This window comes from Saccoglossus kowalevskii, chromosome 19 (assembly GCF_978046115.1).
Source record: "Saccoglossus kowalevskii chromosome 19, keSacKowa6.1, whole genome shotgun sequence".
In the NCBI taxonomy this organism is placed as follows: Eukaryota; Metazoa; Hemichordata; class Enteropneusta; family Harrimaniidae; genus Saccoglossus; species Saccoglossus kowalevskii.
Genome location: NC_140659.1, coordinates 9,426,005 through 9,453,962, shown reverse-complemented (window position 1 = coordinate 9,453,962; position 27,958 = coordinate 9,426,005). Strand labels below are relative to the sequence as shown.

General features: G+C 36.5%; 2 protein-coding genes across 2 annotated transcripts; both read left to right on the top strand.

Annotated features, from left to right (window-relative positions):
• Positions 1 to 889: 889 nt before the first annotated feature.
• Positions 890 to 14,711, top strand: LOC100369034 (phenazine biosynthesis-like domain-containing protein). Its single transcript, XM_002735379.4, has 9 exons — positions 890 to 1,050; positions 6,442 to 6,544; positions 7,328 to 7,426; positions 8,936 to 9,045; positions 10,005 to 10,034; positions 10,382 to 10,470; positions 12,794 to 12,990; positions 13,863 to 13,925; positions 14,326 to 14,711. The coding sequence occupies exons 1-9, from the start codon at positions 940 to 942 to the stop codon at positions 14,436 to 14,438; spliced, it is 915 nt and encodes a 304-aa protein (XP_002735425.2). The 5' UTR covers positions 890 to 939; the 3' UTR covers positions 14,439 to 14,711.
• A 3,689-nt stretch (positions 14,712 to 18,400) lies between these two features.
• Positions 18,401 to 21,628, top strand: LOC146730258 (uncharacterized). Its single transcript, XM_085494072.1, has 2 exons — positions 18,401 to 18,958; positions 19,067 to 21,628. The coding sequence occupies exon 2, from the start codon at positions 19,094 to 19,096 to the stop codon at positions 21,626 to 21,628; it is 2,535 nt and encodes an 844-aa protein (XP_085350198.1). The 5' UTR covers positions 18,401 to 18,958; positions 19,067 to 19,093.
• The last annotated feature ends 6,330 nt before the right edge of the window (positions 21,629 to 27,958 follow it).

The following is a 27,958-nucleotide window of genomic DNA, read 5'->3' as shown; positions in this document are numbered from 1 at the left end:
CTCTACCAACTCATTTATTTTATATTATTATTATTATTAATGATAAAAGGCAACGACACTTTTGAACGTATTAATTTGGAGGCACTTAAAGCGACGAGTATGATTCTTGAATTAGTCGCGAGGTGGGTCGCTGACATACTTTCCCGAAGTCACTTGTATTGGGAGAATTTTCGCCCCTGCCCCCAGGTATTACCATTACATATAAGAGTAATCATTCCTCAAAAACATTCCGCAGGGCTTCTCAGTGTCAGAGTACCCCCTTCAGTGTGCACAATGCCATCTCGTCTTTACGTCCACATCATTGTTTGAGTTTCAGGAAAATAATTCAAAATTAATGAAAAATAAACGGTGGGGAAAACATTGCTTTTTACTTACTATATTGAAACCAGACCGTTCCTCTGTTTCTGATCTCGTCTCTGCGAATATTGTCTTCGTTTAGTCAAGATCTAATCCGAATAGCACGTTGTGCACAGGAAATACCGCGTGTTCTATTGTATGTATAATCACGCCGAGCAACTCGGAATTCGTCCACGCTTTTTCAGGTAATATAACTGGAGACGTTGGAAAATAGCGATAGCGTCCATTCACTTTCTTGCCCATGCATACGCTCCATCATACGCTCTCTTTTTAAACTGTATTTTCACACTTACTCCTGGAGTCACGAAATGGCAAACGATACGCACACAGCGGTTTTTTTTCTAAATCGGTTGCCGCTCCTATTTTCATATGCATACCACAACTGTGGATCAATGCAACTAATGGCAATGCTTTCAATGGATATTCAACGAACTCGACCTTTTGCACACATCACACGTCTATTCACTGAACGTTTGCACTTAACGACCTTTTGGTGGGGGATCACGAGACATGCGCAGTACGATATTAACGACATGTAGACATGTTATAGTATTCGCACGTTGCAAAATCATATACATAATAATGGCTACTTTGGAAGCGTCAGAAACTGGAAGTCTGGACGTATTTATCGTAGATGCGTTCACGGCAAAGCGGTTTGCGGGGAATCCGGCTGCGGTATGTCTTCTTGAAAAGGTAACGCAGTCAAATACCGATACCGATACCGATGTGAATCGATGCATGAATGGCTTGTACGTGCAACGAGTAAACTTGTGGTCATGGGTGTTACTTGATATGGGAGGTGGTGACAGTTTTATGGCGTGTGAGTGTGCACAATAATGTTTAAGACATGAGTATACAATATTGATACCTGTGTACGGTGATACTCGCATGCGATGAACATCACGTGAGATCTTATGATCTCGCGAGTTCCATGCTGGTTATAACGTATCATATTCAATAGAATCGCAGAACCCAGCGGACGCTTGTTATTACCAGCTCGATTGCGTAGAACGAAGCGAGAGAAATTATCGCCCTATACAAACACGCAAATTCAACGTAATTACTGACGTGATACACGACTTGCGAATAAGCAAGAACATTAGCTAAGCAGCCCGAGACGAATACTAACACAGACTCATTCGTCTGCAATTAGTATGTGCGTTTGTCTCGCAATTTTGGGATCGTCTCGCAATTTGCGTGAAATCTTCATCGCGTATCAAACATTTGCATATCCGCATGCCATAAATCTTTGGTGTATACTAATGTTGGAACAAAATGTGTATATTGAGTTATCGGCTCACTTTTGATTGGTTGAGCCAGTGCCTACCCAAATTGACTCACATTGCTGGACATTATACTCTGTCTCCTATAAGCAGGTTTGGATGATCACACGCCACGACCGTTCGAGTCAATCCCGCAATAACGACGGACGACCACTTTGAAAGGTTTGTAACGTGTGTTATCGTCGGTGGCCATGTACTAAACATGTTTACTTGGTTCGCGGGGTGGCATGCCATAGATGGCATAGGACAGAACGTTTTTTACTGATAAATATTGTTCAGAGAAATTTTTACCGCTGTGACAGGTGAATCGCGAAATCGACGAGAGAGTATGGGTGTTCACATTGACGTTAATTATTAAAAAGATTAACATGATTGTGTTATTAGACATGTCCGTCTTCTTAAAGGGCCGTGGTCGTCGCGCTGCGCGTTTTCGAATTTCATGTAAACAAACAATTTATTTTACAGGCGTTGTATACGTCGCTATGAGTCCCTTATCGAACAGGACGCGGCACGACGACCGCCGCTCTTTAGCTTAACAGGTTGTAAAACGAACACCACCAGCCATCATAACATCTATCACTTTTCTCCCGACTTTGTTTGATAATATCATCGTGGGATTTGATGTTGGCACGGCACGGCTCCAGACTCTGTCAAAGCCTTAATACTGTAAAAGGGTTAATTATTCACTGGTTTTAATTTTGCTTATTTCGCTGACTGGAAAATGCGCTAAAATAAAACCCCGTGAATATGTAAAATTTAGCATAGAACACATTATCTAAATGATAAAACCGTTAATTTAAAACCCACTGAATATGCCTGAAATGGTAAATCAGCGTATTTTAAACCCAGTGCAACTTAGTCATTTTACAGTACTAAATATTGCCAGTTGTGTTAAACACGCCTGACGGTTGGGGAAATTACAGCAAGTTTTGTTAAGCTCATGGTCCTTACATGTTTTTAAAAGAAATCTGTGTTTTCTTTATGTGAGAATACTTTTTTATGTTATTATATTTTTTGTAATTGTTGCCAGGAGCAACCAGATAATTATTGAAGTTTTAGACCGTTATTAGACAGAAGGGATGAGCCTTCGTCTTAGAAACAGAATTCTCAGATAATTATGAGACTGATAATCATCGAATTTTTATATGGGTATTGAAGTCAAACTTTAGTTTTCTTTGTGTCCAATATAGATCAGTATTGTAAAGGTGTCCCACTTTAGGTTTTTTGGCACAGAATTATCAAATAACGTTAGAAGTTCAATTTTAGATCGATATTAGACAGAAAATGTAACTTTGATTGAGTCTTGAGTCCCAGATAAGTTCGATTATCACATATGGAATATATACATTTCTCAAATACAATATTACCACTTTCCTGAACTATATAGTAATACTAGTACTTTCGGATTGTAAACGAAAATCAGTTAAAGGGAGATAGTCGTCGCGCAGCGCGTGCTAAAATGTAATGCAAACAAACAATGTATTTTACAAGCGTTGTGTAGGTCGCGTGTCAAATCGATAAAGCTGATGCTTTATTTTTTAAAATAGCATGTAGAAATTCTATTTTGTGTACAAATAACATATTCTGTATGTTTGTCACGTGGTATGTATGGGTGTCGTTAGACGAAATGACAACCTCAATCGATAATTTCATGAAAAGGCGAATACGTTCGAATATATCAACCAATTCCGACAGAACTACACTGAATGCCAAAGTACTGCTGTCGAAAAACAACGACTTCTCCAAGAATTTTTCACCGGCGCGTCGCTGCTGTGGTCAGGGCTAGCGGTATGCGCACGGAAAGCTACCACAGCCCACCGGCACGTCTGATGTACTGGCCAATACGTGAACGAATGACTCCAAATAGCGATACAGCACAGTAACAGTTCACAGGAGTATTTTTTTCAGAACGAGTTTCAGGAATATTTTTTATTTTTATTCATGATTTTCATACCACATTTTGCATTGATAAATTAAGAAAATGCCGACGAGTGGCAATGCGAAGATGCACACGAATGTTCATTTTGTGATGTTTCTCCAAGTTTACCTTCAATGATTGAGATCCTTTTGCGATCAAAACTATGGCGTTCATCAACTTTTTGTAATGAACCATAACGCAACATGATAGAGTTTAGCGCAACCAGTCATTCGCAGAAATCAGCTTTGACCTCCATAACCTTCTATGCATTGTTTGCGCAAAATAGACCCCTTGAAACTCGGGACGTAATTTTAAAACATCAGATTCTATCCATGTGGCAAATAAATAAACTCCGGTATTTCTCGCTTGTGACGTTATCACCTTGACTCGTTTCTCCCTGTATAGCTGTATTTGTCTCCGCCTGCGGCTCGGCCCGTAGGGATACGACCACTACCAAACGGGGAGTCACTCGTCAGCGATGATGTCACGCTTGTTCGGTATACCCAGGGATTATCTTGTTATATCTATTAAACCTTGGAATAAGTGGAGGAAGGAAGAAAGTAACAATCATTCAATATGACAGAGCATATGATGATGAATTGTATCCACGGAGCATGCGCACTTTGTTTCTAACAATGTAGACTGCATGTAGTATGCATACACAAATACGTTTAACAACTGTTAAGATGAGAAATTATCATTTTAGGGAAACTGTACAAAAATATAATTCAAAGTAGTCATGTATGTTGGTCGTATACAGTCAGCTTTCAACAATTCACGTGCACTATCAACTCGTTTCACGTACAGTCATCGTTTCGTGACGTCAGCCTAGTTCTATTTTAAGTACTGTTCAACTCCGCTTGCTTATTGCACAATATATTTTGTGTTCAACAGGTGGTTGTGAACATAAGCTCTGAAATTTGTAATATTTGTAAATGTAGTATAATAACATATTCTCTACAGATAGAAATGTATATAGAAATACTTAAAGAGCTATCACTATCAAGTTTTTCGACGGATGAACCGAATTTGAGATTAATGTTGTTTATTTATAAATGAATAGACTATTTCAAAATATTTAGATCGTTTTTTATTGCATTTTCAATTGAAAATCAGTGTACCGTGTCATTATAACCATCGAACTCTTACTAAACGCCGTGTTTTCCGAACACATTTTTCGACCTGTAAATTATAATCTCTGTAACATTTTTCAGATAAAATTTGATGCCCTCCTTTGAAGTAATAGCTCCAAGATTGGTCCAACGTTTCTTTTAAAAAACGATGCGGTGATGCAGTTTTTTTCCTGAAAGTCGATCAGCGCAACGCGCGCAATCCGTCCTATTTTTGTTTCAAATGAAACAACTTGTATGTTCATTTCAGAAATCGTGGTGTATGATTACATAGCGCACCTCGAGAAGCGCACCCCCCCCATGGAATGGAACATAATGAACGCAAGTCTACGGTTTTCGCCATGTAATTGGGCGGTTATTCAGTTAACTCAGTGTTGCAGAATCATTGAATTCTACCTAGTCATGCCAAATTCAAAATCGCTGAACCGTTCATGATTTTTGGCAAACCTTGACAATACCTCACCGGATATATTGCAAAAAGGCGTGATAAAACCGATCAGTCAACCGACAAAGTCATATCGAATCTCTCAATGCGTCTTTGTGCATGTGCATCACCGAGGTGGTAAATTCTACTTGAAAATAAAAACACGTTATTTGCTGTGATCTCAGGTACTAGAAAAAAAAGAACTTGTATACTGATTATCCGACAATCCTCTTTACTGATCTGTTTTTTTAAATACACTTACGCACAGGCCGACTGGGCATCTGTAATGTGTTCTCAGTTACCTTGGCATTCGGTTTATTATGCTAATTTTATTGTAATATCTTCAGATATATACCCCTTACCGCGTGTTTAAATACTGTAAAACCATTTATTTTTACTGTCATTTAATTTCACTACTTTGATCTTTTGAACATATTCACTGCGTTTTAATTTCATGAATTTGTCAAGGAAACAATGAATTTTATTGTTAATTTACATGTTCACTTGGATTTAATTTAGCGGATTTTACTTACCAGCTAAATTAAAACCCAGTGAATAATTAATGTGTTTATAGTACTTGTTTTACTCACATCCGTTAACGCGGGAGCGTGTACAAAACAAACTATGTAACCATGGCAACGTATACTGCGATGCTTCGAATTTAACGCATAATTATTTACGAATCCCGAAAATCAAATCATCATCCCACCGAAAATATCGCGTTTTATTGTTTAAAATGTGTCTTGGAAATACACCGCACAATATCATTAATGAATGAAAGACTGAATCCTTGCGAAAAATGAACAACAACATTATGTTTTTACGGCTCGAATAGACAATTATCGCAATTCCAAATCATAGTAAATTGTGGGATAGTTTTGGTGATCAAACACAACTCCGCAAATCACAAAGCGCATCTGCTCTTGTAACCTGGCAACACTATCCCACAATGCATTACATTTGTAATTGCTAATGATCTACGGAAACAATGTCATATTTAGATCAAGATTGGAGACTCAACAATTATCACTACTGTAATTCATTTCAGCGTAGTACACGTAGACATGTGCTAACCGAGGTGAAATCGACATTACAGCACACTTATTGGCAATGATGTTACTTTTTCATATAATGATGCGTAAGAGAATACAAAATTAAATGAATTTGTACATACGCATGAAAAATATTCCCCATCGTCTCTCCGCGTATTTGTTGTGTTCCTCCGTGACATATGCACCGCATGTAAAACATTGTATGTGTACACGAACTTTGAACTCCCTGCATATATTTTTTTATGTTGCCCATAGTATTTACGCATTATTGTTCCAGGATATTCCTGACATCGAAAGACAGAAGATTGCATCTGAAATGAATCTATCAGAAACTGCTTATATCCAGAAAATTTCTAGTAATGGAGACTCATTTAAAGAAAGTATGTATCAGCAAACACATGTCTTAAAAGGCGATTGTCGTCGCGCCGTGTCCTGTTCGATAAGCCCATATACGTGATTTGTGAAGCGCTTTGTTTGTTTACGCGAAGTTCGAACACATGGCGCGGCGACCACCACCCCTTTAAACTTAACACGCGTGAGAGACTTTTTTTATCACGATCACGGTCTTACTAGGATATATCCCATGCCCATCATTTCGAGGAACATCGGCGATTTCTCTTGGATTGTCTTCTAAATCAAACTGCTCGTGCATGGCTATTATAGTGATCTAGCGTAGGTTACAGTAGTTCTGTCGTGTGGTATGAGCATTGTCATTACTTTCTAAATGTGCTTTTGTAAGTGTGGCAATGGCGGACCCCGTGTTATACATTTCTATAAAGTACATATGGTATCTATGGTAATAAATTGTACATTCTTGAATTGTATTTTTATTTCTAAAAGCCCTCATCCGGTGATGATAAATCGCAAGGACAGTTACCATGAGAACTGTGTTACCTTATTTATTACCCTAGCACACAAGTACGTTAACCACTCCATCAGCCCTTTGTACGTGAACGTCACCACATAATACAATACGCGAAACCAAACAATCTGAAGTTTCCCCGCGAACGATTCCACTGGGATTCGAACTCAAACGCCTTTATTGTTAGTGGCCCTCGATTTGTGTTCCAAATTTGCGTTGCTCGTGGCGATGACTGGTCATGATATTGCCTGAAACCTGATGTCCATTTAATGAACTTGACGGTTTGTTTTCGCTTAAATAGGCAGTTGGTTTAATTTACGATGGTTCACTCCGACCAACGAAGTTGTTCTCTGTGGTCATGCAACCTTGGCTTCGGCAGCTGTCCTGTTCCACTGTAAAGGTGAGATTCCTTGTTGCTTACTGAATGTGTACAACTCTCGTTGCAGTCCCCACGTTACGTTGTACCGACAAATAACAATGTCCCCAACAATCTTCAATGCATTACTCATTGCTCGCGTCAGTTAAATCTGTATCATCAACGCTTCTGTCAGGATTATAAACAAAACAAAATAAAAATTAATTTACCCCCAAAATCAAAAGAAAACTCACCATATGTAAACTTGAAATAATAACTAAAGACAACAAAAAGTGCTCCAAAGTAAATTTAACATAGAGTGCATAGAATGATTTCAAACTATTGAATAGGATGCAAAATGATAAAATAGTCAAATACGTGTATGCAAATTATCTAATTAATAAGCATACCCTACTAATATTGAAAAATATTACAAGACAATTAACTACACAATTCAGTATGCAGTATGTAAGTACCAAGTTTCGAATTATTCGTATGCAAATTAGCTAATTATTATACATATATATCATATATATATATATATATATATATATATATATACTATTAAAAACTCCTCTCAGATACCAGTTTCGAATGATTTATTTTTCCTATGCGACAGTTTCAATGGTCGATGACCTCTAACTGATAATGACTCTCCCCTCCCCTACTCGCCAGTAACGAAAGTATCTTGAATGTTGAAATTGTCTTCGCCAACCAAGGTTTACTCATTCGGTCGTCGCCTCCCCATTCGCAAGGACGGCTATAGAAGGTCGGCTCAAGCGAAGCCGTGTGAATCGGACGATGTTTTGTAATGTACGAACCCCTACACTAGTTCAGTCTGCCTGTACCCTGGTGTACACTGGACTGTTTTGTATTATTTTACTCAAAAGAAATATAGTTTGAAAAATTCGTCATTAAACAGGATATGATTTTCACCGAGCAAAATGTACATAATTGATAAAATTCGTTAGCTAGAGAAAGCAATGATAAGTTGTAATGTTATATTTTTCATTTTTACGAAAAATCGAAATATTATCTCTTGAATATCTAAATAAGAATATGAATATTATTAGATTGTATTCTATTTAAATTGGAATGTGAAACATCGACATTTGGATTTTGAAAAAATGTCCATTTTAGCCATTCTTTGTTAACAATGACTGGCAATATTAATTATGAATTTGTATTTTACTTTTATGAATAATTATTTCAGTAGAAATTGTGATTTATTTTCAACAACTTGCTCGGTTCTGGGGATCACCAAGCAATTGGATTGAGATTATTTATGATAAATGTGATATGTGCACTCGGGGATTACACGATTACATCGACCAATCATGACACTCTGTCTGAGTACATACTTTGCGGTATCTTAATAGTTTGTAAAGCATATCAATATTCGATTTTTTTTGTATACAAAGACCTTGCGCAAATCTGGTACGTAGAACTCAAATTTTAACAAATCACGAAAACGCCGCCAACGTCCAATGTTTGCAAATATAGTTATAGTCGTCGGGTCCTAATTATTTATACACGTTATCTATTCTATTTCAGGTAACGTGAACACAACTTTACATTTCAAAACGCTGAGTGGTACGTTACTTGCACGAAAAGAAGATCAGGGTATAGTTCTAGATTTGCCATTATACGCAACTGTCGTTCAGGTATCTGTTAAAAGTCTTCGAGATCTCGCTGAGTGCGGGAGAGCTGCGAGATTTTTTTCGCTCCCACAAAATTGTGTTTCATACTTTGTCGTCACCACGTTCACTGTTCCGCAGACCGCGCCAACGTAACCGGTGTCACGATGGCGGCTAAGCATAGATCACTATCTGTGGAACAAGTCTCGTTGCTCTATCGTTCTCAACGAGATCTTGACGGCCATTTATGAATAAGGTTATTGTCAGTTTGTGATATCTTGATCAGAATACGGAAAGTCAGATGACGTCATTATCAAATCGTCAAATAACCTCGTAGTGTTAATCAAAATTGACGTTCATGAAAGTCCCAAGTGTACTGGGCTAACTGTGCAACTCTGGCACCCAAATTCCCTTGTTATCGAATTTCACTAAATAAACTTGAATATTTGTTTGTCATATTTTCTCTTGTTCCATTAACAAAAAATCACCAAGGCATGTACACGATGGTGGTCTAAAAATGAACAAAGAAATTATAGAAAAATCAGTTAAAATATGATAAATGTTGCACAAACATTTGGCGGTAAGCAATTTCTATAGGTTAAACTTCAGAGAATTAGCAATATGGAATAACATCTTATCAACACATCTTTCTTATGAGTCGCGCTCCTAGCGATGATGTGTTTCTGTGGAGGCAAAATGTCGCTTATGTCTTGAAAAGCCAATGTTATTCAAAGTGACAATTGTGTTTGGTTGTGTAACCATTCAGTATTTAAAATATAGTGATTCCCTCCAAAACAATATTTGTCATTGACTAAGGCTACAAATCACAAAAATGACGACCTTCGAGTCTCCCATTTGCGTCATAGAAGCGCGTTGTCGCTGGAGGGCGCTTAGAGTGCTTATTTCTGAGTACATGTACGAATCCATCGATGCTTTTCCAATGCCACGTGACTGGCTATAATAGGCAATCTGGTTAATATTTGTAGGACGAAAAAGAAGTATTGTCAGTTGTCAAGGTAGGTAAAACTGAACATCTATGTAATTGGAATTCAAGTTGTGTTATTGTCAACATTGTGCTTGTATTCTAAACGCGTAATTTGCATAAAGGTCTTTCGCAAGATACATCACCGAGTAGTTTCGAAGATTCCGTTGTAATTATGTTTTGCGAATCTTAGCATCGAATTACCAAATCACACGACGTACTATATAACAAAATTAATATTCGATTTGAAGTATTTTCCATTTAAGATTTTGTCTGCACACCTGACTTTTGAGTTGTTTTTGTAGAACCATTTATGTTCATTTTTTTTTAAATTCACGTCACGTCATCGCCCATTAACTCTCACATTATACCGTTTCTCAGGCAACTGTCGGTTCTTTGCTGGTCAGTGAAATTCATTATAATCCTGACATGAAAAAACTATTAGTGAGACTGGATAACACTGTTACCAGGTAATGTCGTCCTCCCATCCTTACAGAGTTTGCCTTCCAAATTCTTTTACTTCTCATTTATTTACTTTTCCCGCTGCCATTTCAAGTTATATTGTTTTGTGATTCTACGCCAATACACCATGATTCCCACACACCTTTTCAACGTGAAAGGGTAACACGAAAGCCGTTCAAATCGTCGCTATAGTTTTTATCTGTAATCGTTCACCAATCAATGTGGTTTTTGAGAAATTTTACTATATTCTGAGTGATGAAAGATTATAAAACCAGTTTGCGATTCATTTTGACGTTCCAGGGCGCGAATTATAGAAATGATGTATTGCCCACCAAAGCCCTACCATGACGGGTGAAAGGAATGAAGGTGATTTGTTGTGTAGTCATCAATCATTTAGTATAGAGAACATTTAAAACAAAACTATTTTTATCGTCAGAAGTTCACAGATCATAATAATGTCGATATTGTGAGCGCTTTTACAATCTCTCAAAAATAATACTTTTATTGGCGGATGACTGCAGATAAAAACAAGATGTACGCTGTCGACGACGCCACCAACATCCATTCACTTCTCAGACGCGTTTCATCCCTGGAGGGCGCAAACAACGTTAATAGACTGAACATTTTTGTACAAGTCTATAATTTGGCAAAGATAGTTATTTCTCAAATTATCTGGTGAACCCAATCCATGTACTAGTGTTTACCAATCCTTGTACGAGTGTTCACCAATCCTCGTACTAGTGTTAACCAATCCACGTACAAGTGTTAACCAATCCACGTACAAGTGTTTACCAATCCTCGTACGAGTGTTTACCAATCCTCATACTAGTATTAACCAATCCACGTACTAGTGTTTACTGATCCCCGTACGAGTGTTCACCAATCCACGTACTAGTGTTCACCAATCCACGTACTAGTGTTCACCAATGCACGCACAAGTGTTTACTAATTCACGTACTAGTGTTCACCAATCCACGTACTAGTGTTCACCAATCCACGTACTAGTGTTCACCATTCACGTACTAGTGTTCCCCAATTCACGTACTAGTGTTCACCAATCCACGTACTAGTGTTCACCAATTCACGTACTAGTGTTCACCATTCACGTACTAGTGTTCACCATTCACGTACTAGTGTTCACCAATTCACGTACTAGTGTTCACCAATCCACGCATTAGTGTTCACCAATTCACGTACTAGTGTTCACCAATCCACGTACTAGTGTTCACCAATTCACGTACTAGTGTTCACCAATCCACGTACTAGTGTTCACCAATTCACGTACTAGTGTTCACCAATTCACGTACTAGTGATCACCAATCCACGTACTGGTATTCACCAATTCACGTACTAGTGTTCACCAATCAACCTACTAGTGTTCACCAATTCACGTACTAGTGTTCACCAATTCACGTACTAGTGTTCACCAATTCACGTACTAGTGTTCACCAATTCACGTACTAGTGTTCACCAATTCACGTACTAGTGTTCACTAATTCACGTACTAGTGTTCACCAATCCACGTACTAGTGTTTACCAATCCACGTACTAGTGTTCACCAATTCACGTACTAGTGTTCACCAATCCACGTACTAGTGTTCACCAATTCACGTACTAGTGTTCACCAATTCACGTACTGGTGTTCACCAATTCACGTACTAGTGTTCACCAATCCACGTACTAGTGTTCACCAATTCACGTACTAGTGTTCACCAATTCACGTACTAGTGTTCACCAATCCACGTAATAGTGTTCATCAATTCACGTACTAGTGTTCACCATTCACGTACTAGTGTTCCCCAATTCACGTACTAGTGTTCACCAATCCACGTAATAGTGTTCACCAATTCACGTACTAGTGTTCACCATTCACGTACTAGTGTTCACCAATTCACGTACTAGTGTTCACTAATCCACACACGAAACGCAGCATAACATACATTAAGTACGATACTTAACTATCAACATACCAAGAACATATAGACGCAAACAAATGTGTAAATTTCTGTTTTCCTGTTTACTATCACGTGACTCCTCAATTTGGTGTATATAAGCACAAGAACAACAGCAAACAACAATAACATAAACAATAAGACAATACTGTAAAACCATATTTTTTCAACTGGGTTCTCAGTTCCGTATTTGGCAGGGAAACAGAAACATCTATTGGTATTTTACGTATTGACCTGGACTTAATTAGCGAATTTTACTCATCAGCGAAAATATCGAAATTAAAAACTGGTGATTAATTAATGAGTTTACAGTAACGGCGTCATTGATCATCAGGCATAGTCTTTTTTTGGGATGACCCAACAATATTATTATTTTCAGAAACGACCTAGAAAGTATGAAGCGGCCTGACAGCAATTCTTTACTGAATATTGAAGATGGAAGTCACGTGCGTGGTGTCATGGTAACGCTGCGGGGAACAAAACAAGGTGGATGCGTAGATGATGAAGGTGAAGTGTACGACTTCATATCTCGCTACTTCGCTCCATGGGCTGGAATTTCAGAAGATCCTGTGACAGGTACGCTTGAAGTGCGCCACCACCGACCAGTTATGGTACCCGGTGTGTGCTAACTTTGCTCGTTCCGAGAGTTCTCTGATTGAGAGCCTTGTTTAGTCAATGGTAACGGCAATCAAATAAAACAACAAAAAGTTAGAAGTATTGTTGTCAACGTCAAAGTGTTTGTGAGTTGTTTGCACATGTCCAAGCTGAAGAAAATGTGACCCCAGAAGGTACAGAAAAAATGCGCCAGTGAAATGGCCTAGCTACACCTGAATTAAACAGCATCGCAATACTACGTCATTTTAAGCGAAGTTTCGAGTGAGCTAGAAAATAAATTATAGATATAACCAATCTATTAAAAAACAGTGTTTTTATTAATGGACTTTAACGAACGACGCCCATTCATGATAATTGTTCGTTGCCAGAAAGTGCAACTTGCAACAGGCAAAAAATCAGGAAGAGTAGACTTGTGTTGGGCAAATCAAAAAAGCTTGTTAAAAACGTCGTACTGATTAAAGCACATTAAATCTGTGACGTGACTGCAAAACACAACATCTATTTTCTCTACCAGAAAAAAAAAAATACAAGAAAAAATGCTTCTTGTTGAAGCGTTTAGTTCACTCACGAAGTGATGTAGAATAATGTTTACACACAACTACTAGGCTACGCACGTTTTCAATAAACAAATAAGTCCAGAAAGCCCAATGATACAATGCTGAGACTTTATCAGATCCCGAGCTTTTGAGGCTTGGAGTGTCTGCCACTCGAGACCAGAAATTCCAGGGGGTGTGTTACCATTCTACGCAATCATAAGTCTTTCAAATTAACTTGCTCGAAATACATTCAGCCTGTACAGCCCTCTAATGGATGGCGTGTTTGGTTGGTTCTAGGCTCCGCTCATGCCGTTCTTGCTGGTTATTGGTCTAACGTTTTAGAGAAGAAACAATTATACGGTACGTACGTGTTAATGTACTTATTACTTGAGCAAATCGCCAAGTGGGTGCAATTCCATTGTTTCGTCGATTTATTCCCAGTTATGTTTTTTTGAGTCATACTCTGCAACTTGTGACTTTTGATGCGTGATTTTGTTTCAAATGTCGAACTATCTAGTTATTTCACCCACTAAAATATTGCACCTAATGCTTAATCTGTGGGTGTTGTCTAACTGGCTACAACAAGGATGCTTCATAATGTACAATGCATCAACCACAGTTGAAGGAGACACATGATGAATTGCAGGCGCCCCCACAGTAGGATGCGTACAAGCAACGATCACGTTATTCCGACTCAGTTCTCGTAGTTGACGATCCTCAATGTTTATTTCTAAATCATTACCATTTTATTCTGTTGCAGCTCGCCAATGTTCACCGCGTGGTGGCGATCTACGTATCGTCGTCCGAGATGATAACCGTGTTGATATCTGCGGACATGCAGTTATAGTCATGAAAGCCCAACTTACTTTATAACCGATAGTGAAAATATACAGATACACTCTTTTGTAGGACTTTTTCTTTGTGACCAGTCAAAGGCGAAGTGAAATGCTATCGTCCATACATCTTGCACAATCTTGCCAAGACAAGAATATAACGGTTTCTATTGCATCGATGAAAAATTAGCGTGTCACAGCATTATATATATTTTTTTAGTTTTAGAAAATATAAAAGAAAAAAGAAAACATTTTCACAAACATAGAATTAAGAAAACAATTTTAATAAAAAATTAAAAAAATTAAAATGAAACGGTTCCGCTTCGCTTTTTTCAGAAACTGTTTTCCTGGACCTAAAGTATATGTGATTTTTAATATTGTTGGATTATGATTTATCGTAAACTGACACTTCCACAGCATACTGTATACTCGTTCACTGAAAGATTAATAATATGCACATGCACGGTTCGTTTGCGTGCCATGCGTATGCATTTTTGGAAATAGCATTGTTTCACTAACCAAATTCTCGATTGTGTGCTATAAACACAACGTTTAGTTCATGATAAAACATAATCCAATGTGTTCATCAACAAACAAGTGTCAAACAGGAGAAGAAAAATGTACATCTTCTCACCCATGTCCGGCTAAGTGGTAACAAGCCGATATTGGGTGCTCGGAAGTTTTTACCGGATTTTGACAACAATATTGTCCTTTTTCTGCACATATCGTAGCTGCTTTTGATCTACGTTGCTATCTTTAGCCGGAATTGACCAATGGATAAATGTAAGGCCAGTCCATAACGCAATTGCGCCAAAAGAAGAGCGATGGGGTAGATTTAAACGGAGGTCGGACTAGCGAGAAGAGAAGTGTTTAAAAGACGTAGGTCTGATGGTAAAATTCCGAAACCGTCAGTAAAAGTTTAAATAATTTGAAAGAGCTTGAAGTTATAAGAAGTATGAAACAGGTGGTTGGTACAAGTCGTATAATTGTCTTGCAATATCCGCCAAAAGGTAAACAATGGATAATTTATGCTAAAAGTTAATAAACTAATTCCCACATTTCACAATTGAGATATACCTTTGGAGATAGAGATAAACGAGCACATAAAAAGCGCTATACACGTGTTATCACTGAAAGATAGTTGGACATCGGAACATGAGAGTCAAAATGGAAAGTGGTGCTAGACAGTTAGGTCACATGGCATAACAGTGTCCAAAAGCATTAACCGATCTGGGTGATCACTTTGTTGATATCATGTACATCGAGGTGTATACTATAGCAGCTTTTCTAAAGGTCAACAAAGTACGCCAACAAGTATTGACCCGACAAGATTTGCATAGTGGAATACAAAGTTTGGGCGAAGAAGAAGTGATAGAAGGAAATCATTTCGGCAATAAAACACAAAAAATAATCTAAAGAAATACTTTAGCCTCAGACATATTCTTGAAAAGAATACAAATAAGTTAAGCGTGATATCTAGTTCTGTGGAACGGGGATTATACAAGAGAAGACGTTCAATTGAGTTATCTGCTTCCTCTGGTTCGGACGACAGTGACTGGTCAATGTTTAGCTTGTGTGACTGGTAATGTTTGAAGGATTACAGATAATGGAAATGATAGTTAATGGGGTAGACAATGTTGTTTCTACGTGAAACACGCAATTTGCCAGCTGAGGAAAAGAAATGGGAAAAGGAGTCGGGTAAATCAATTTATTGTGCTCAAATCACGGGCCTATATGGTACAGGGTCGTGTGACATTCTCCAATGACATTTCAGACTTCTAGGAAAGCTTATGCATTAAAGGTAATATTAATTTGATTAAACAAAGAACAAAAGACAAAATGAGATAAGCGAATATCTGAATTAGAGTGCGTGAACTCAGTGAGGAGTGTGGAAAGTATAAATCACCTTGTTGTGGCCATTGCTTGGCGTACTTTCATTTAAATGTTTCAACGCATGCGCACTGTCAACAACATAGACTAATAATATACAGCGTAGGGATACGATAACCTTGTTTGTTGAGATAAACGAACCCCAGTTGTTGAAGAACTGGCGGCCTATCAGTCGTCTATATACAGACTAAAATATATTACCTTTTATAATGATAAATAGGGTGAAACTTGTGCTACATTCTTGAAAAACCCAGACTAGGTTGGGTATAGGAGAAGACAGAGTTGCTGAAGTAGTTAGACTAATCCAAGATTCCTTTTATTACACTTTACAGTATAATTTATACATTGATTTAAAAAAAATCTTTTAATCGTGTCGATTTGGGGGTTACATACGAAATGAATGTATGTATATTATTTTTAGGGAAGTGTTTGAAAAGTGTTTTAAAGTTATGTATAGTGGTTGTGTTAATAACGACGAGTGGTTTCCCCCATCAATGCACAGTTTGTTCTATTTGTTGAATTACTGACATTCAAAATGCGTCATAGTTCAGAATTGCCGCCGAGAAATACAGTAAATGGAGCATGTATCGATAAACTTTCAGATGATACAAAATTTTGTGTATAAAACAGTAAATTGAAGCAGTTGTTGAAGTACGGAATATTAAGAAGGATTTTGAGAGCTGTTCGGGTTGAAGGTGAAGGAGGAAAAATCCGAAGCCGTGTGGTTTGGTAGCTGTAGAAAGTGGAAACATAAATGTTGTTAATAAAAATAGTCTACCCAAACCATTAAAGTTCTAGGTATTTTTCTTGCATATGATATCGATAAATGTAATAAATTGAACTGGGAACCGAAAAAACAACAACAAGCTGGCAAATGAAATAATTTTCTCAATTTCTAACAACAGATTCTATGATATCATACTTTACCCATAATCCTTTGTTAAAAAACAAGATGTCGGACTACATATTTTGATGAAAAGTGAATTAAATTACATTACATTACTGTAAATTACATGTTCGTACATTTTTCCGAGCTCTTTTATCTGAGAGTATTATCATGATTTATATTTCAGTCAGTTTGACAGTGGTTGTCATGACATATACTGATAAAGGTTAATGACAAGACCAGATGGCGAGCTGGTCGAAATCAACCAAAAACATCTTATGACTCTGCAGTTTTTAAGATACAAGACAGTAGCTGTAATTCTAAACCAATGTTGTTTGCGAGTTTAAAAAAGGTAGTATCTTGGTGGAATGTTAGTGCGAGATTATTACCCCATCAATATTAGTTAGCGTTGACAATGTATAGAAATGTTTTCTCTAGACAGCTTGACGAGTAATTAATTGATTATGATGTGTAAAACTTTCATGTGATTGGTTGTTTGTTTGAAGACAAGGCCTTGGAGTCTCTTATACTGATTGTAATTGGTTAAGGGGTGACAAGAAATAAAGATGGATTTAATGCTATCTCGGGTGAAAAACCAGGGACTTGGCAGAGAATCGTTTTGGGAACATGAACGAAGCTTGTGTGTGTCTTTTGTCAGCCTAGCGTGGAAACGACCGAATCCCGGTTACCTAAGTGAAAGGTTTTAACCATCAAATATACCTATCACACGTGGTGGAGAACCCGGGCATTGTGTTCAACACAAAAATCATCCTGTGAAGAAAAGTGAAATGACGAAGAGGTGTCTTTCTTGTGAACCGAACTAACAGCTCCATGGCAGAGACGACTCAGAAACCGCGCTCGACGACTAACACCGTTACCAGTATGGCACCGATGTGCAACGCTGAAGAGATGAAGATTTCAGAACCCCTTCGGAAGGACCAGTACCGGATAGGACTGTATAATTAAGAATTGAGCGACATTAAAGACAAGAAGATGACAAATAACGACCCGGACTAACGCGACGACAAGAGAAGAAGACGCTATATAGACTTTGAATTAGAACTTTAGCTATCTGTGTATTGCTTAGAGAACTGCTCGCTGGACACTGTAACTGACACTGTGTAACTCAATAAGGACGTTGAACTCTTTTCCAGAACCCTAACCCTATTGCTCAGTAATGTAATGTATTGCTTACTTTTCTATCTTTTTTTTACCGGTTTTTTTTGTGGTATTGAATTGTATGTATGCCCAGAGACACAGAGATGAATAGTAAGAATAGCGGATATTTTGGTATCGAAAAGATTATTAAGGGTAGGCTAAGGAACGGTAGAAAAGAGTATCTTATTAAATGGGTGGGGTACCCAAAAGATCAAAATTCTTGGGAATGTTATGAGAATTTAAACGAACAGGCGAGATTATTTTTAGAAGACCATCCGATACCCCTTATGGGATCGACAAGAGCGAATAAAAGAAGGCGGGAAAAGTTGATTAATGGTTTAGAAGTATATTAAAAAGAGATTAGTGTGTGACAAGACGAGTGTTATTTAGGCCCTGGGACGCACATCATTCATTACTAACGACAATACTTAACGAATTCATTCATACGAGATAATTTCTCAAGGAGCGTGGAAAGAATCCATGATAAAGCCTAAGTTTAAATTACATGGAAGTGTTATGTCCGCACTATAGCTACGTACGGGTTTGGTGTTGGGGGTCACACTTTCATGAAGACGCCGGGCGGTGACGCCAGGGACAATTTGATGAGAACATAGGAAACGCTTTAGGTGGGTACTTAATTCTACCATTCGACCACGCAAATTGAGAATTGGCCACGAATTTTTCATTTATCATGTGTCATACCCCTTTCTTTTCATTTCATTACTAATTTATAGTGCGTCTCCCGAGAAATTGATGTCAAGATGAGAATAGCGTTGATATTTATTAGTGTATTACTGGTCGTACGATGGAAACCGTCTGTGCAGATGAGAGATTATGTTCTGCGCCCCAATTATGGAGTATTGTTTGAACGGGTAGCAAACATCGATAACAGCCTAACGTACTGGCATCATACGTTCGCAATACCTTATTTAGATATTCCTATGATGAGTGTGAATGAGTCATTATGTTCGAACGAAACAGTTCACCTCATTCCGAAGTTTTGTGAGGAATACGGGGAAACTTTGAAGTTAGTCGAACAACAGAATAAGTTCTATATGTATCATATTTCGAGAGATGAACGAGCGATTCGTGCGTTATTTCCAAAGATAGAGAAAAGGAAGTTGGGAAATGAACGGCAGAAGAGGGGATTATTAGACTTTGTAGGGAAGGTATCGAAATCTTTATTCGGAACGGCCACGTCGAACGACGTAAATATTTTGAGACGGCATGTAGCGGCATTGGAAAGTTCCACCGAGGTTATGACAGATCAAATTGTTGCGTACGAAGATGATTTAAACTCATATGTTTTCACAACGAATAAAAGAATAGGGAATGCTCTGAATGGGATTAAGGAAAATCATGAGGCCATTTATTCGATCGTATCTGATTTATCGCAATGGAGAAAGCGCTTGAACAGAATGGAACTAAATCAAGAGGCGTTAGAAAAAGAATTAAATTATGAACGGCGATCCACACATTTAATGTTTCGATATGCTATTCAACGCCTACAAGCGTTACAGTTACTTGAAAGGGAGACACAACGTAGGGTGAGTTCGATTGACGTGTTATTACAAGAAAGGTTACCTTTGCAGTTGATAGGACCGAGAGTGTTAGGGGATGCTTTAAGGGCAGTGCGAAAGAAACTACGAAAGAAATATCCTAATTTTGATATAGCATACACGAATTTGAATTATTATTACCATAATGCGAGAGTGACATTTCGGCGTACAGACAATAATGTGTACATAAAGGTTGGAATTCCCATTACTATAAAAAACGACATATTCGAAGTGTATAAAGTGATAGTCATGCCTATGCCCCTCCCTTATGATTTAGGTGATAAACCTCAGCATTTCGACAATAATACAGCAAAGAACGGGCGCACGAAGGTAACGTCAGTTGCAGAGTATTTTGGGGTTAATGAAGATGAAACTTACTACGTTGAAATGAGTGCAGACCAAATTTCGTCTTGTACTGGTCTGACAGTAAAAGATTGTCCCTCTGTGATTACCATGATAAATATGCGTAAGTCGTCGTGTACGAAGGCCTTGTTCTATGATAATAAAGAGGAAATTCGTAACACATGTAAAATAGATTTAATACTCAACCCAGTATACGACCCTAAGATTCTCGAAATCGGACAGGGGAATATTTTGGTAAATAGCAATGATACTAAATGGTTAATAGCATGCGGGGATAAAAGCCCTGAGCCTATTGAAGGTTGTACAATGTGTATAATTAAATTGCCCTGTGGATGCGCTATAAAATCCGACAATCTCTATGTATCGCCATTGTTAACCAGTTGCACAGAAGACGAGGCCCCCACGTTTCTGCATCCGGTAAATTTGCCATTCTTAATACCCTTTTATGACCCAGATGATTTGACAGAAATTACGGGGGAATCGATGTATGAAAACCCGTGGCGAGTACAACTCCCTAACATCACCATTAACAGAGGGAATTTCGAGGAAATTGTACGTTCTGATGCACGTTTGGTGGTAGATTTAAACAGAACGGCAGATTTATTAAGAAAAGATAAACCAATTTATTATTCAAAAGTAGACAAATTATTTAGCGACATTACGGATGAAACCCCTGCCTTACCGTTTTTGGAAGTCAAAACTATTACTATAATTGAAACCATTCTGGCTGTTATAAGCACAGGGTCACTGATTTTGTCAGTATATACAGTTTGTAAGGTGAGAACTTTGAGTATATTGATTGCAACCCTTCCCAGGGCCCGGGCTAAAACGTTATATTTGCCAGTAGACGAGTTAATTACGGACCACCCCTTGCGAGATTTGAAGAGTTCCATGATCCAACTTCGAAATGAAACGTTAATTCTGATTTTAATGTGTTCAGGATTCTTATTAATATTGGCGGTTATTCGATTGTGCAAGTGTTACCGTAATCGCTCTATAATGTATCGTGCACCTAAATTGCCCCGTACTAAGTTAATTTTAGAGATATCCAATGACAAGCTGTATGTCTTGGTAAATGTTATGACCCTGTACGTGTCTCCGAGCCATTTGGCCTTTGCAAAGCGACCCGTGATCGAGAATTTAACAGTTGAACGTGGTATAATTTCGTCCGTGTTGAATATCGAATGGGGTGATTTAAAATACAAATTTCATGGTGTAGAACGTGTAATTCCTTTGCCCAAAGCCGTTAAGATACCAAAGTGGAAAGATAGTAAGTGCATGGCTGTGGAAGGGGTGGGGAATCATTATAGATTATTGGTAGGTCTATCTGAAGTATATACCGAGATTCCCAGGGATATTATTAGTATGCAGTAGATAGGGAACCCAATACTGAATAATTGGGATAGCAAGTGAAGTGCTGGCACCTCTCCTTGATAGAGTAGGATATTCGAAAATATAACCAATGTATTTAACCTCATAATCTTTTTATTTAAATATATATAACTATTGTATTTTAGAATCATAACAGTAGTGTTTAAATTTATAGCTTTTTATTTGAAATTATAATTACCATATGTAATCATTGTATTTACTCATTTGAAACTATGTATTTTGTTATATTAGAGTGTATTTTACTTGCTTAACAATTGTTGATGTATTTGACGTGTGAAATATAAAGGTGATGACATCCTTGGTATTGGAACGGTATGTTCGGAGAACATGCAGAATGTAAAACAGGGGGTTGTATCATGATTTATATTTCAGTCAGTTTGACAGTGGTTGTCATGACATATACTGATAAAGGTTAATGACAAGACCAGATGGCGAGCTGGTCGAAATCAACCAAAAACATCTTATGACTCTGCAGTTTTTAAGATACAAGACAGTAGCTGTAATTCTAAACCAATGTTGTTTGCGAGTTTAAAAAAGGTAGTATCTTGGTGGAATGTTAGTGCGAGATTATTACCCCATCAATATTAGTTAGCGTTGACAATGTATAGAAATGTTTTCTCTAGACAGCTTGACGAGTAATTAATTGATTATGATGTGTAAAACTTTCATGTGATTGGTTGTTTGTTTGAAGGCAAGGCCTTGGAGTCTCTTATACTGATTGTAATTGGTTAAGGGGTGACAAGAAATAAAGATGGATTTAATGCTATCTCGGGTGAAAAACCAGGGACTTGGCAGAGAATCGTTTTGGGAACATGAACGAAGCTTGTGTGTGTCTTTTGTCAGCCTAGCGTGGAAACGACCGAATCCCGGTTACCTAAGTGAAAGGTTTTAACCATCAAATATACCTATCACAGTATTCTGTTGTTAGCCTTGAATTTCCTTCAACATTTCCGGTATATTTAATTTAATTTACTTAGCTGCAATATTTTTTTTAATTGTGTGAAATACAAGTTAAAAAGTTGCAGATGGAGGGGTACAATATTCCATGCTATTTAGTAATACTGTGTCATTGTTTTACAACGATTGTCTTAGAGTGTGGTTAGTTATGAGGTCTAATGCGTAAAAAGTACCAGAATCACTCGGTTTGCAATCTCTGTTTTTGTCCGTATTGGCGAATAATTAGATTAGGTTTTATATAAAAAATCAAAGTATTGTGTATTGATAAGATGTTATAGGTTTATAGGTTCACTAACAGTATTATTGAAGTTCACATCAATCCCAACAATATTATTGAGATTCACATCAATCCCCAACAATATTATTGAGATTCACATCAACAACTAACAATATTATTGAGATTCACATCAGTCACTAACAATATTATTGAGGTTCACATCAATCACTAACAATATTATTGAGGTTCACATCAATCACTAACAATATTATTGAAGTTCACATCAATCCCAACAATATTATTGAGATTCACATCAATCCCCAACAATATTATTGAGGTTCACATCAACAACTAACAATATTATTGAGATTCACATCAATCACTAACAATATTATTGAGGTTCACATCAATCACTAACAATATTATTGAGGTTCACATCAATCACTAACAATATTATTGAGGTTCACATCAATCACTAACAATATTATTGAGGTTCACATCAATCCCCAACAATATTATTGAGGTTCACATGAATCATCAACAATATTATATAAACAACAAACAATATTATTGAGATTCACATCAATCACTAACAATATTATTGAGGTTCACATCAATCACTAACAATATTATTGAGGTTCACATCAATCCCCAACAATATTATTGAGGTTCACATGAATCATCAACTATATTATATAAACAACAAACAATATTATTGAGATTCACATCAATCACTAACAATATTATTGAGGTTCACATCAATCACTAACAATATTATTGAGGTTCCCATCAATCACTAACAATATTATTGAGGTTCACATCAACCACTAACAATATTATTGAGGTTCACATCCATCACTAACAATATTATTGAAGTTCACATCAACCACTAACAATATTATTGAGGTTCACATCAATCACTAACAATATTATTGAGGTTCACATCAACCACTAACAATATTATTGAGGTTCACATCAATCACTAATAATATTATTGAAGTTCACATCAACCACTAACAATATTATTGAGGTTCACATCAATCACTAACAATAATATTGAGGTTCACATCAACCACTAACAATATTATTGAGGTTCACATCAATCACTAACAATATTATTGAGGTTCACATCCACCACTAACAATATTATTGTGGTTCTCATCAATCCCCAACAATATTATTGAGGTTCACATCAATCGCTAACAATATTATTGAGGTTCACATCAATCCCCAACAATATTATTGAGGTTCACATCAATCACTAACAATATTATTGAGGTTCACATCAACAACTAACAATACTATTGAGGTTCACATCAATCACTAACAATATTATTGAGGTTCACATCAATCACTAACAATATTATTGAGGTACACATCAATCCCCAAAAATATTATTGAGGTTCACATCAATCACTAACATTATTATTGAGGTTCACATCAATCCCCAACAATATTATTGAGGTTCACATCAACAACTAACACTATTATTGAGGTTCACATCAACCACTAACAATTTTATTGAGGTTCACATCAATCCCCAACAATATTATTGAGGTTCACATCAACAACTAACAATATTATTGAGGTTCACATCAACCACTAACAATAATATTGAGGTTCACATCAATCACTAACAATTTTATTGAGGTTCACATCAATCACTAACAATTTTATTGAGGTTCACATCAATCCCCAGCAATATTATTAAGGTTCACATCAACTACTAACAATATTATTGAGGTTCACATCAATCACTAATAATTTATTGAGGTTCACATCAACAACTAACAATATTATTGAGGTTCACATCAATCACTAACAATATTATTGAGGTTCACATCAATCCCCAACAATATTATTGAGGTTCACAACAATCACTAACAATATTATTGAGGTTTACATCAATCACTAACAATATTATTGAGGTTCACATCCACCACTAACAATATTATTGAGGTTCTCATCAATTCCCAACAATATTATTGAGGTTCACATCAATCGCTAACAATATTATTGAGGTTCACATCAATCCCTACAATATTATTGAGGATCACATCAATCACTAACAATATTATTGAGGATCACATCAACAACTAACAATACTATTGAGGTTCACATCAACAACTAACAATATTATTGAGGTTCACACCAATCACTAACAATATTATTGAGGTTCACATCAATCCCCAAAAATATTATTGAGGTTCACATCAATCACTAACATTATTATTGAGGTTCACATCAATCCCCAACAATATTATTGAGGTTCACATCAACAACTAACACAATTATTGAGGTTCACATCAACCACTAACAATTTTATTGAGGTTCACATCAATCCCCAACAATATTATTGAGGTTCACATCAACAACTAACAATATTATTGAGGTTCACATCAACCACTAACAATAATATTGAGGTTCACATCAATCACTAACAATTTTATTGAGGTTCACATCAATCACTAACAATTTTATTGAGGTTCACATCAATCCCCAACAATATTATTGAGGTTCACATCAACTACTAACAATATTATTGAGGTTCACATCCACCACTAACAATATTATTGAGGTTCTCATCAATCCCCAACAATATTATTGAGGTTCACATCAACAACTAACAATATTATTGAGGTTCACATCAACCACTAACAATAATATTGAGGTTCACAACAATCACTAACAATTTTATTGAGGTTCACATCAATCACTAACAATTTTATTGAGGTTCACATCAATCCCCAACAATATTATTGAGGTTCAGAACAAACACTAACAATATTATTGAGGTTCACATCAATCACTAACAATATTATTGAGGTTCACATCCACCACTAACAATATTATTGAGGTTCTCATCAATCCCCAACAATATTATTGAGGTTCACATCAATCGCTAACAATATTATTGAGGTTCACATCAATCCCTACAATATTATTGAGGTTCACATCAACCACTAACAATATTATTGGGGTTCACATCAATCACTTACAATTTTATTGAGGTTCACATCAATCACTAACAATATTATTGAGGTTCACATCCACCACTAACAATATTATTGAGGTTCACATCAACAACTAACAATATTATTGAGGTTCACATCAATCACTAACAATATTATTGAGGATCACATCAATCACTAACAATATTATTGAGGTTCACATCAACAACTAACAATAATATTGAGGTTCACATCAATCACTAACAATATAATTGAGGTTCTCATCAATCCCCAAAAATATTTTTGAGGTTCACATCAACAACTAACAATATTATTGAGGTTCACATCAATCCCCAACAATATTATTGAGGTTCACATCAATCACTAACAATATTATTGAGGTTCACATCAACCACTAACAATATTATTGGGGTTCACATCAATCCCCAACAATATTATTGAGGTTCACATCAATCACTAACAATATTATTCAGATTCACATCAATCACTAACAATATTATTGAGGTTCACATCAATCACTAACAATATTATTGAGGTTCACATCCACCACTAACAATATTATTGAGGTTCACATCAACAACTAACAATATTATTGAGGTTCACATCAATCACTAACAATATTATTGAGGATCACATCAATCACTAACAATATTATTGAGGTTCACATCAACAACTAACAATAATATTGAGGTTCACATCAATCACTAACAATATAATTGAGGTTCTCATCAATCCCCAAAAATATTATTGAGGTTCACATCAACAACTAACAATATTATTGAGGTTCACATCAATCCCCAACAATATTATTGAGGTTCACATCCACCACTAACAATATTATTGTGGTTCTCATCAATCCCCAACAATATTATTGAGGTTCACATCAATCGCTAACAATATTATTGAGGTTCACATCAATCCCCAACAATATTATTGAGGTTCACATCAATCACTAACAATATTATTGAGGTTCACATCAACAACTAACAATATTATTGAGGTTCACATCAATCACTAACAATATTATTGAGGATCACATCAATCACTAACAATATTATTGAGGTTCACATCAACAACTAACAATACTATTGAGGTTCACATCAATCACTAACAATATTATTGAGGTTCACATCAATCACTAACAATATTATTGAGGTTCACATCAATCCCCAAAAATATTATTGAGGTTCACATCAATCACTAACATTATTATTGAGGTTCACATCAATCCCCAACAATATTATTGAGGTTCACATCAACAACTAACACTATTATTGAGGTTCACATCAACCACTAACAATTTTATTGAGGTTCACATCAATCCCCAACAATATTATTGAGGTTCACATCAACAACTAACAATATTATTGAGGTTCACATCAACCACTAACAATAATATTGAGGTTCACATCAATCACTAACAATTTTATTGAGGTTCACATCAATCACTAACAATTTTATTGAGGTTCACATCAATCCCCAGCAATATTATTAAGGTTCACATCAACTACTAACAATATTATTGAGGTTCACATCAATCACTAATAATTTATTGAGGTTCACATCAACAACTAACAATATTATTGAGGTTCACATCAATCACTAACAATATTATTGAGGTTCACATCAATCCCCAACAATATTATTGAGGTTCACAACAATCACTAACAATATTATTGAGGTTTACATCAATCACTAACAATATTATTGAGGTTCACATCCACCACTAACAATATTATTGAGGTTCTCATCAATCCCCAACAATATTATTGAGGTTCACATCAATCGCTAACAATATTATTGAGGTTCACATCAATCCCTACAATATTATTGAGGATCACATCAATCACTAACAATATTATTGAGGATCACATCAACAACTAACAATACTATTGAGGTTCACATCAACAACTAACAATATTATTGAGGTTCACACCAATCACTAACAATATTATTGAGGTTCACATCAATCCCCAAAAATATTATTGAGGTTCACATCAATCACTAACATTATTATTGAGGTTCACATCAATCCCCAACAATATTATTGAGGTTCACATCAACAACTAACACTATTATTGAGGTTCACATCAACCACTAACAATTTTATTGAGGTTCACATCAATCCCCAACAATATTATTGAGGTTCACATCAACAACTAACAA

Coding starts and splice junctions, on each gene's coding strand:
- LOC146730258 (XM_085494072.1), top strand. CDS start 19,094: ATGAGAATAGCGTTGATATTTATTAGTGTATTACTGGTCGTACGATGG.
- LOC100369034 (XM_002735379.4), top strand. CDS start 940: ATGGCTACTTTGGAAGCGTCAGAAACTGGAAGTCTGGACGTATTTATC. Junction 10,471..12,793: donor CTGGATAACACTGTTACCAG/GTAATGTCGTCC, acceptor TATTATTTTCAG/AAACGACCTAGAAAGTATGA. Junction 12,991..13,862: donor TTCAGAAGATCCTGTGACAG/GTACGCTTGAAG, acceptor GGTTGGTTCTAG/GCTCCGCTCATGCCGTTCTT.